The sequence below is a fragment of the Lissotriton vulgaris genome, chromosome 7 (assembly GCF_964263255.1).
Source record: "Lissotriton vulgaris chromosome 7, aLisVul1.2, whole genome shotgun sequence".
Lineage (NCBI taxonomy): Eukaryota > Metazoa > Chordata > Amphibia > Caudata > Salamandridae > Lissotriton > Lissotriton vulgaris.
Genome location: NC_141695.1, coordinates 253,501,431 through 253,513,480, shown reverse-complemented (window position 1 = coordinate 253,513,480; position 12,050 = coordinate 253,501,431). Strand labels below are relative to the sequence as shown.

At 45.6% G+C, this 12,050-nt stretch overlaps 1 protein-coding gene across 2 annotated transcripts in view; it reads right to left on the bottom strand.

The window, feature by feature from the left end:
- The window catches only part of LOC147701320 (uncharacterized), a 186,403-nt gene that overhangs the window by 134,866 nt on the left and 39,487 nt on the right, over positions 1-12,050 (bottom strand). Inside the window, exon 2 of one of the 2 annotated variants that reach the window (XM_086928629.1) lies at positions 6,827-6,832. The exons of the other annotated variant lie outside the window; for it this stretch is intronic. Coding sequence (XP_086784755.1) covers positions 6,827-6,832 — 6 coding nt within the window. The remainder of the gene's footprint in view (positions 1-6,826; positions 6,833-12,050) is intronic. 2 annotated transcript variants of the gene reach the window in all.

The window sequence follows — 12,050 nt, the reverse complement described above, 5'->3', positions numbered from 1 at the left end:
GCAGAAGGTTACTTCACCAGGAAGAGAGGTGGAGTGCTACTGGGAGAGAAACCATTGTTGAATTCTGGGCAATGTAGAAGCTGCACATGTAGAACATGTAAAACATGTAGAACCAGCACATGTTGTTGTATTTTATTATTTTCCTGGGATTTAGTCTAAACAGCCTAGGCATGGTCAAACAACATTGCCCCTTGTTATTCTCTCTTGTCAGACACTAGCACCTAGACATACCAGTAGAATGCAGCTGCTGTTGTGAATTCCCATATTTCGTCTTATGACTGGTGACAGGGGCTATGACAAAAACACTCACACACACAGAGCAAAGGCCATGAGACAAGAATGTTGCATCAGCTGTGATATAGCATATCCACCTATGCATGCTAAGGTACAGGGTCCACCAGTACTGGGTCCGCCACGGGGAGGGGAGGGTTCCAGCAGATCTGTCGGATAACATGACAGGGCTTTTCATTGTATATTGTTTAGTAACCATGCTAATGATGTTATTGACATGTATTTGTTTTCTAATTCTGTCACAATGATTGCATTTAATTAGAACACAATAGTTTAAATAAAGATTATAAACTTTATTGTGTCCTGTTACAGTGATCCCTGAGAGGATCAGACGTGTTGCATTTTGGGGTAACAAATCACTTGTCCCTCTGGAAAGGTTAGGAGGGCAAGCTATAAGTCGACTCAGGCTCATAAATGCAGTTGTGGTATGGTGACCCAGTCCCCTGCATACTGATGGTATCTTGTCCCAAGCATAGTTCTGTTCCTGAACAGAACCCATGCAACACTACTAGTAGCCCAGCCACACTAATTTGCCGCCCACCTAAGTAGCCCTCTAAAACATGTCTCAGGCCTGCCATTGCAGCAGCTGTATTCAGTATTGAACTGCATTTTTGACTTGGCAAAGTTTTTGCCAGGTCCAAGCCTACCTAGATTGAAGTCACGGCTAGAGTTGACCCTGAACAGCCTGAAGGGTGGCAGGGTGAAGTGTATTTAGAAAGTTATAAATGTACTTTTAAGTTAAAAATTCTAATTTCCAGCTCACTGTTCTGCCGGGTATGAAAAATATGAGCACAACGTCCCTTGAAAGCTTGACCAAAAAATATGATCCCTGGAAAAAAGGGGCAAAACAAGCTTAACCCAAGCAGCAACACTGATAGGTGTGACAATAGAGAGGCCATCACACTCTGTACTATGTGATGGCCAACTAAAATGTTATCACTGGAAAACAAATGGACCAATAAGAATCCAGCACTTCTGAATGCTGCAGCTAACAGCCAATGGCAATGGATGAGTTTGCCAAAGCCCCACAGAGAGATACTTCTGGTCAATGCTATTGCTCAACCTTAAAGGTACTTATCAGCAGCATAGAAGGAGGAACTGCTCCACAAAAGGGGTCTCGCACATGGCACATTCAGCTATTGGGATGCAGATCCAGCCACCTACTTATAAACAGCCCTGAATGTGTGAATGAAAACCATAACTATATTTAACATTTCTTAAACACACACTAGCTAACAGCTTTTACTTAAATTCTAAATACTCCCAACATTACCAAAATATGGAACATGGAAATAAGTTAAAAAAGTGATTGCCCACTACGTCCAGAATGTAAAAAATCTGTCTCCTGGTTCTATATGTCGAACTAGTCCACTAGGTCACAGCTTGGGTGGCACTGATTTTGATTGCAAGGCCAAAGAGCTACCCTTTCCAGAGAAGTCCCACTATGTTGAGAGCCCTTTAGAATATAGGGCCTTCTTCTCAAACTAAACTTTGTAATACTACAAAACGTACTCAAAATTCGAATTCAGAAACTATGTGCAGAATTTTATGACCGCATTGCCTATACATATATGTGTGGTGTTCTCTACCCCAAATGTAGTATCTTCACACATGTAAGTATTTGATTTATTTGTAAATATGGGATTGATTGGAGGGAGTGGGTGGAAAGAAGTGATACAACTAAAGGGGATGGGATTATTGAGCAGAAAGAGGAGTTTAGGGAGGGTCTGGGGAAGATTCAACTACCACACAAAAGTAATCCAATTGCATTACTCTGGAGGGAGAGAAATGTAACTTACACTTTTTTTAGAAAAATTACACTCAGAAGGGATGATGCCTTGAGGACACCCCACAGTTGGGCCAGAGAACATCACACATAAAAAGTTAGGTCATTGCACGCAGAGTCTCTGCAGTCATAAAATTATATTTGTAGTTTGTAAAAATGGTAAACTTATACAGAAGTGTAGTTTACTTTTGTGAATCAGGCTTGGAGTTCGTGAATACCAAAAGTAGTAAACATACCACAAAGTGTAACTTACCTTTATAAATCAGCACATTAGACTGACGCCTCCTCGCTAAATTATACACTTTCTTGCATCACACATCCGGCAAGGCCAAAACGTTGAGGCAGAAATGGTGGGAGCAGGAGCTGGGGTGGACCCTTACACACAAGGAGTAGTAGAGATATACTAAAGGGTGAGGCACACTGAGCGCAACACCACACGGGTAGAGACCGCTGTTTAGATTGCTAACTATTGGGAACTAACCTCGGTTCGCTTGTCTTGGCGCAATATCAGCCGTGGTGCAGAGGGCTGAAAAGGATGTGGCACCATTCGGACATTGCGTCACCTTCTCAGAGACTGACTAAAGCACACACGATACTTGGAGATGGTTCTAGATGAGATCAAGATGGCCGCCTAGGAGGAGCAGCTGGAAGAAGCTCCCGGGCTTGTGATCACCTTCCTGGTGAAAATCTCTGTTTATGCCCCCTCATCCACCCCGTGACCAGCCACGTTAATAAAAATATTACGGCGGCAACATCATCATCCCGGTCAAGCAATCCAAAACAGTGTTTACCGATGGATTTCCTACCTTGATGCTCTCGACGTGACGACTATCCCCTTGGACTGCCTTGGACCCTGAGTTGCCGGCTGAATTGGACGCGAGGCCCGGAGCTTGTGGTGAGCAGGCCACCTCGGACCTGGCTTCATGCCCTGGCTGTAGTGACGAAGCGGTCCCTCTCTGTGGCGGTCCCAACGATCGCAGACCGGACCCTGGGAGACATCGGTCTCGAGGTCTGGGCAGACGAGTCCACTCCGATCTCGGAGCTCCATGCTTCCTTAGCCTATTGCAGTGCGCTGAGACATAGCTTTGGAACGTGAAGACGCGCTCAGATCTCCGAGCCTCCAGGAGCCTGTGTTTTTTCTAGGGACGCGAGGTCTTCTGATGTTGGGTGCTGGCCGGTGTCATGCTGAGTGCTCCCGTTGGTCCGACCCCTGATCTGCTGATTTGATCTGCGGGCCCCTTCCACATACCGGAGGCCAATCTCCAGCGGCACTGCCCTTTACTTGAGCCCGCTCTGACCTGTGCCTATACCGGAGCTCTGAGGCTTAACCTTACCCCCAAACTTTTTCTGGTGACGCGGAGCCCCGTAGCGACATTGGTCCGGGCCTGATCGCGTCGAGGGTGCCGCTCTTCCTCCACCCCTCCGCATCGGCTGAGACCACTGGAACCTCCCGGAGGTCCCATCTGGACGCGGTTTCACATTTCAGCCATTCACCGGGACGCACGCTTTATAATACTGAGCCTGACCGGAGCCATGCTGTGAGCCCTTTCCCCAGCGCTATCCGCCGATCACGCCAGCTCCTGGGGATTTGATTGAGCGTCGCCACTACGCCCCAGCAGAGTGCCCCATCAAGATGGTGGATGGGTAACCCCTTGACATCCTATGACTGTACAGTGCAGCTGTTGGTCGGTGGCACTGCAATTTTGTAGCTGTTTTGTAGCTGTTTTGTTGTCCCTAGCCTTTTGATCATGGAATTGCATTACTCCCCCACTGCAGTGTTGTTGCAGTTTTGTTGTCCTCAACCATTTTGATCATGGAATTGCTCCCCCTTTCCGCCTCTAGCTTTTTCCCCCACGATATTGGCAGCAACAGGTAATGGTAATTGAAACAGGACTGTACCAGAAAAACAAACAAGGGTCAACAGCAGCTCCATGAGCTAGGCTTGAGAAGGTGGCGGCCATCTTTGACAGGCTCTGACCCGAAACAGCGGACAATGACCGACCTGTTGGATTTTGATAAATCAGGGGAACGCAATTTACATCAAAGAAGATGTCACTATCACAGGACCACCCCAGAACAGTACTTGTGAGAAGTTAGTCTGACATACGATGTCCACTAACGCTAGTGAGCACCTTGCATCAGTCTAACCCAACACTTCTGGATGATGGCTGTAAAGCCAACCCTATAGACAGCTATCCTAGTGTAGCCTACACCAGCTATCAATAGGCTAAGACTTCTAAGTGCTTGTAAAGCAATTTGTTTTGTTTTACTATGTATATTCCCTTGAATACCAAATGAACAAGACACCACACAAGGCTTAGATCTTATCTATATGTATTTATTCTAAAGACTACCCCTCTGCACTCTTTTGAGGCCAAGGGCAAAAGTACAATTAACTTACATTTAGTTGCTCAATTACAGCCTTGCCCTAGGGGCCTCTCTCATCATATAATAAAATAACAATAGAAGAACCACATCTGAATTAGACAGCTGACCTAGGGTCTGGGAAATTACTGGGGCCTCACTATACACCCAATGGTTTGGAAGCAGGATGTTACATGTACTGAGTCTAAAACGGTGGGATTACCATTAACTCAGAATAACATAACCTTATTGCGTGATCTATACAACTTATACTGTATTCCGCTAGTATTCGATTCTCCTCATCCGTTTCACAGCAGATTCACAACCTGTGCATGGTGCACCCCCCATTTTCCTGGAAATACGTTTTCATTATATAAACTCAGCAGTGGGTGACCAATGACCTATAAATTAACGTAACCTTGATGCGATATCTTTGCAGCTATTACTATTTTTTCACGGTTGTTTATTCTCTTTAGTCAATTCACATACTTCACAGTTTTAGTTTATTGCATATACTTCTCAGTCCTATTATTTGTCCTTGATTGTACTTTTTTGATGTATTATATTATCATTGTTGTTTATTTCTTATTACTTTGCTGTGTTTTGTTGTTGTTTATTTGATCTGCTAATGTTGTCGCCCCATTGATTGCTCTCTTATTGCGCTCTCCCCCATTTCCCTGTAAATGTTCATTTAGCTTAATATATCTCTTCCTTAATTTCGCCTTTCCTTTTTCCTGTTCTGACTTAACTTATGTTTTAATCTGTGTGCTTCCTTGCTCTCTCCATTCTCTCTTAATCATGCCTCCCCTCTCTCTTTCCCCCTCTTCCTCAGTATCCCCTATCTCGAAAATTGGCCCCAATTCCTGGTCTATCCTCTACCCTTCCCATCTCACCAAACATGGTAAGAAAAACTTCAAACACAAACTCCTCAATCTCCACCCTGAAACCTTATTTGCCGATTACCACAACACACTTAACTCCTCCTTAATCACCAACTACATCTTCTTCTCTAAACGCCCTTCGAAATGGAAAAGCCTATTTCTTCAGCATCTCCCTATCACTAACTCTCACTCTCACTAATTCAGTATGGTATAAAACTCTCCACCACCCCCTCCTCTTCCTTTCCTGGAAATATTGATATTTCCATCTTCAAATCTAGTAAGATTCTCATCCAAGCGTCGGAAAAAACACCTCTACATCTTCGAACTCCACTTTAGTGCCTTATCACAATTCCTCGATCAGTCCCTGAACACCCCCCTCCCTCTGCCTCATCCCCTAGTTCCATTATCTCCCCCCCTGTCTCCTACCCCCCTAACTCTTCTCTATGATCTTCCTTCAACCTCTCTCTATAGTGACGTCTACTCCCAACCTATACTGTCTACTCAAACTCTCAATACCGGTACTAGCTTCGACACCATACTCCCCCCACCCTCACGTTCCCTCCTCTCTAACTCACCCATTTTTCCACCCAGCCCTGTTGCCCTCATTCAACCGCAAATGTCCCCCCTAGTTGACTGCTTTATCACCAGCTCTGACTGCCTATACCCTCGCTCCCCCTTATCTCTCCTTACTGCCTCCCCCACTTCTTCCACTATCCTTGATGTTCTCTCTCAATCACTACTAACCACCCTGACTCCTAAATATATAAACAATATCAACACCCTTATCTCCCAATCACCTAGCTTTTCTGCCCCTCTCACCCCCTACCCCCCACTGTCCCTTCCCCTCCTTCCTCCAGCCTTGACTCCCAACCCTACTTCTCCGCTCCCCTTCCCCTCAATCGCCCTGCATCACCCTATTCCTTCCTTGCCCCCCACCCCTACACCCTACCTCTGCCTCTCTCAAATTAGGTCTACTTCACTCACTTCTCTTAAACCTTCAAACCTGCTTGATACCCCTGTTACCTGCATGCCCTCTCCTGTTTCCCCTACTACCCCGCAGTCTCTAAGCTCTACCGAACACCGCATTCCTTGTGATCTCCCACTGAACAAACCCCCTCCATCCTCCTCTTCTTACTATTCTCCCTCGCCTCCTCCAACCTCTCTGACGGACCCCCTTACACTCCCTCTTCTCATCAATACACCTTTGTCCATCTACCCCTCTACTTCTGACTCCAGTAACACCCACCCCTTGGATGCTCTATATCCTCTCCCCCCTCATGTAATCGCCCCCCATACTCCCACAGTATCTCTCACATCTCCTCCGCTGACCACTCCCTCTCACACGCCCTTGACCTCTCCTGCAACCCTCAATACATCTACATCCACATCCTGTACTATCCCTCCCCCTCATTTAACTAACGATCTTACTGAACCCAATGCCCCAACCACTCCTATCTTCTCGGTCTCTCCCCTCCCAAATACGAAATCTCCCTCCCACCTTAACCCCCTTCTCCTCCCCCCCCTGGTTACCCCCTCTTCCTCTCCCTAATCCCAACACCTACTCCTGACTCCTACCAAAAACAATTGACCCACTCCAATCCTCTCTTCTTACACTGTCACTCCTTAATGTTGAACTTCTCCTTTTGTCCCTTGTTTTAGAACTCTCCTCCCTCAGATCTGATGTCTCACTCCTTACTAAAGCCCACTCTTCTGATCATGCACGCACATCTGTCCCTTCATTAAACAGCGTATCTTCACACATCAGCTCCCCTAGTAATGGTAACACCGAGTACTTCTCTCTTGGCGCCCTCCTCCCCACAAACTCCCTGCCCCACCCAAACTTATTGACCCTTCCAATACACCCCAACCCTACACGGCCTCCAAGATATCCTCTGCTCAACATGTTGCATACCCAATATCCCTGGAGGTTAACTTACCCCCGAACCTCCCTGTCTCCCCCCTTCCCTCTTCGTCCTCTAGGCCCCCTTTCCCACAGTCTACTATTACTGTCCTCCTAGGAACGAGTCGATTCCCCCTTTTCCCGACGTCACCTAGAACCCCTCAACAACTAACCTCTATCCTCCCTGATCCCACCACTCAATACCCTGACTCCTTGCCCCTCTATTGCATGTTGATTAACTGCCGATCCGCATCTTGCCATGCGACTGATATTGCAGAAACCATTTTCAATGAAAATATAGACATTGCATTCCTTACGGAAACATGGCTCAACCCCCACTCGACTCCTATCCTTGACTTGCTCATTCCTCCTGGATACTCCATCATTAGGAAAGACAGAGTAAAGCAAATAGGAGGTGGCCTTGCCATAATTTTCAAAAAGGAACTTAATCTCACGCTAGTTCATCTCCAGGATCCTTCCTCTTTTGAATACCTTTGTGTTGATCTCACTGCCCCTGGCTCCCCCACCATCCGTTTACATACTATCTATCATCCCCCCGGCCATCCCATCCCCTTCACTGATGAGCTGTCTGATCTTATCACTCAATCCTTGTTCACTCACTCCAAGAACCTCTTTCTTGGCGACTATAACGTCCACTGAAATAATAACGACGACCCGTCTGTCATCCGCCTTAAAGATATCATGAACATTACTAACCCGACTCAACTCTGCCAATCCCCGACTCACTATAAAGGTGCCACCCTTGATGCTATTATGACGAGCAAGGATCTGGTCTCTCTCTCAATGATTCTTCCAGTCGATTGGTCTGATCATCACCTTATCCTCTTCACTTTGAATTGCTCTATTACTCTCTCCACCCCTACCAGCACTTTACCCTCGAAACATACTCGTAATCTTCACCTTATTCCCCCTGGCAAGTTGGAATCCTCTATCAAAACCTGTTTACTCCCCCCCCACCTCTCACAGCACCAATGACCTAACTGAACATTACAACAATTCTATTCTTAAAGCACTTGATCAAATCGCCCCAATCAAACATAAACAACAAAAAAAATATACCTCCCAAATCCTGGTTTAATTCCTACCTTAATAATGAAAGACGGGCCCACAGACAGTCTGAACGCTCATGGAGGAATCACCCCTCTCCTGATAACCTATTACTCCTTAGAAACGCCAGATCCAAATACAAGAAGCACATCTTCACTGAAAAAGCCTCCTTCCTCCGCTCACAACTTAACCAGGCTAAAAATCGTCCCAGAGAACTCTTCAGCATTGTGAAAAAACAAACTTCCTCTGGCCCCCCAAGAATAACAGCCACTGTTGAAAGATGCGAAGAAATCGCCAGCTTCTTTTCGAATAAAGTCAACTCGATTGAACTATCCTTCTCTTCTCCTCCTCTCCCATCCCAATCTTCCCTTAGCCAACAACACCTCCCTAACTTTCCTACTTCACCGTGCTCCTCTGCCCCTCCATGCCACGACCCCTCTCTACTCCTCCCTACTCTACTCCACCCCTCTCTACCCCTCCCTACTCTACTCCACCCTGACTCTATCTTTATGGACACCCTTACCAAAAACAATGCCTCCTGGAAGAAATTTTGCCCAGTATCTGAATCTACTGTCCTTAATATCATCTCTAAACTCAAACCATCTTCACACACCAATGACCCTTTCCCTGCCCAGTTGGTTCAGGAACTCAAACACATCATTGCCCCCACCTGGACCAATATCATCAACTCCTCCCTTGCCACTGGTTGTGTCCCAGCATCCCTTCAACTAGGTCAAATCTCTCCCATCCTCAAAAACCCCACCGCTGATCCGAATGACTTAAACAACCTACGCCCTATCTCTAATCTTCCCTTCCTCTCCAAAGCCCTTGAAAAATGTGTTCTTTCCCAGTTAGGCAAACATATCAATTCCTTCAACCTCCTCGACGTTTTCCAATCGGGCTTTAGAAAAGGATGCAGCACTGAAACTGCCATGCTCTGTATCACTGATGACATTCATCGCTCTCTTGACAAAGGCAATTCTTCCCTCCTTATCCTCCTTGACCTCTCTGCTGCGTTTGATACTGTCCACCATCCCACCCTTCTTAATACCCTCAAAGAACGGTTTGGTTTCGAGGGCATTGCACACCAATGGTTCACCTCATATCTCCAAAATAGATCCCAACAAATTAAACTCAGTCACTGCCTCTCCAAAGCCCAACCTGTCTCACTTGGGGTCCCACAAGGCTCTATCCTTTCCCCAACACTATTTAATCTATTCATGGAACCACTCACCATTATTCTTAAACAAGCTAATATCAGTTACCACCTCTACGCTGACGACACACAACTATACTACAAGGTCAAATCCCACCATGAAATCCTTCTCCTCAATAATACCTTGAATAAAGTCCAAGCCTGGTTCCATCTTAATCATCTCAAACTGAATCCCCAAAAAATGGAAGTCATCCTTTTCACTCCCAAAAACAGTTCTCTACCAATGCAACTTCGGATCAATTATTTCAATGCTCTCAACTGCTCCCTCTCCACCTCTAACTCTGTCAAATCCTTGGGCATCAGCATTGATAAGAGTCTCACTCTCATCCCTCACATTAAAAATGCTGCTAAAGGTGCTCTCTTCTCCCTTCTCCACCTTAAACAAATCAAACCTTTCATTCCAGCGGATGACTTCAAAATTGTTGTCCAATCTCTTGTACTTTCCAGAATTGACTATGGCAACGCCACCCTTGTAGGCACCCCAAAAGTCCACCTTGCCCCGATCAAATCGGTCCTCAACCTGGCTGCCAGACTTATCTCCGATTGTAAACGATTTGATCACATTTCTCCTATCCTCAAAAACCTTAACTGGCTCCCAATTGAAGGTAGATCCACCTTCGAGATGGCATGTATTACTCACAAAGCCCTTCACCAAAACACCCCATCTTACCTCTCAGACAAACTGCAAAAAGATGGTTGCTCCAGGTCCTTGAGAAGCACTAACGCCCTTGTCCTCATCCCCCCCGAGACTCAAATGTACAAAGACACAATCACGGCCATTCTCTGGTAATGCCCCTACGATCTGGAACTCTCTCCCCAAGATCCTCGCTGCAACCCCTCCTACCCTCTCTTCAAAAAAGACTGAAGGTGCTTCTTCTCAACAAATATTGGGGCACCTAACGCCTCTATATTGATTCAGTCCTCATTTTCTCTTCTATCTCTTAACCATCCCCATCTCCCTTACCCATCCCTTAATTACTCTCTTTCCTCAATTACCTCGTTCTAACTGAAATGCCTCATCCCATGCTTGTTTTTATTCACTCTGTAATTTTGTTTTATTCTGTTTCAAGATGTTTATCTTGTTTATCTGTCTGTAAAGCGCTCTGATACTCCTGGGTCCAGTAGCGCTATATAAAACCTTTTAAATAAATAAAATAAATAAATAAATAAATAACATTGATAAACATCTCGATGCACAGCTGCAGCGCTTCCCAGTTTACACAATCCTAGGTATTCCCAACCCACTGCCTTTCCAATCAAATGTTGCTGGGGGGCAACAGATGTGGCTTGCGTTGGGAGACGGAGAAGCTTCCTACACAAGTGGCATGGCTCCTCGGATGTGGTGCATCCTAGGAATGGAGCGTATGACTTTAGCGTTAACCTCTCAATTAGCCACATATTGAGACCTCTGGAAGCCATACATTTGGATGCACACTACTGAATTCTATGAACTGACATGCTCTGGATACGCTACGCTTGACTGAATATGATGAAACGACGCAGGGGAAGGGTGCACCCAAGGACGAGGCATAAACACACCACAGAATAAGAGTGAGTACAATTGGGGGGCAGGGGCGAGGGAGGTCGGGAGGGTGTGTTTAATTTGGCTGTATGATCAGTTTTATGGAGTTGAAAGATGGGCACTTTCATGCAAGCCCCCTTGCTGTATGTAAAGCTCTGTTCTTAAATGCCATAAAATATATTTGACCCATAACTATAGTGTTTATTTCCAGGATATTTAGGTGTCTGGATAAGGGATGCTGCATGATGTTTTCCACAGGCATTTCAAATACCTTGTGTGGGCCTGTGTTCTGGGAGCTGGGCAAAAAAACTGAAATCTTGCAAGAGGCAGGTAGAAGCGGTATGTAACAAACTTACTACAGAAGTGTCGAAGGGACACATGGTGGGCCCTAACAACACAATTCCTATGTCGGATCTGATGATGTCCGCCTTGGGTATAGTGCCGAAGAAGGCTGCTGCTAAGTTTCACATGATACACAGTCTATCATGGCTGAAGGCAGGTTCTGCAAATAACTTAAATAAAAATGTACAGTGAAATATTCAAACATTGACGCAACAATAAGTCGTTTGTGTGGTGATTGAAAGGGGTAGCACATTTCGAGAATGGCTGGTGAGACAGATGGTGACAGACAACTTTTGTTTACCTTTGTGGCACGAAAAGGTCCGAGGTCCTGACTAATGTTTTTAGGAATTGAGTTGGACTCTGTAGATATGGTGTACCGATTTGACTGAAGACAAGCTGGATGACTGAAGGCCTTGTTAAAGGAATTGTTAGGGAAGAAGAAGTGCGGAGTGTTTTTCACTCAACAGATGCTAGGATATCTGAATATTGCATGTAGAATAATTGCTTCAGGCAGGGTTTTTGCAGCCAACTGCATTATGAAAGAGGAGACCAGGGTCCATCGCATGATGCAGATTACTGTAAAAGTGAGGACAGTCGTTGAAGTGTGATTGTGTGTTTTGGAGCATCGTAAAAGTGTGACATTGTGGCTTTATGACAATCTGATGGATTGGTTGGTAGAT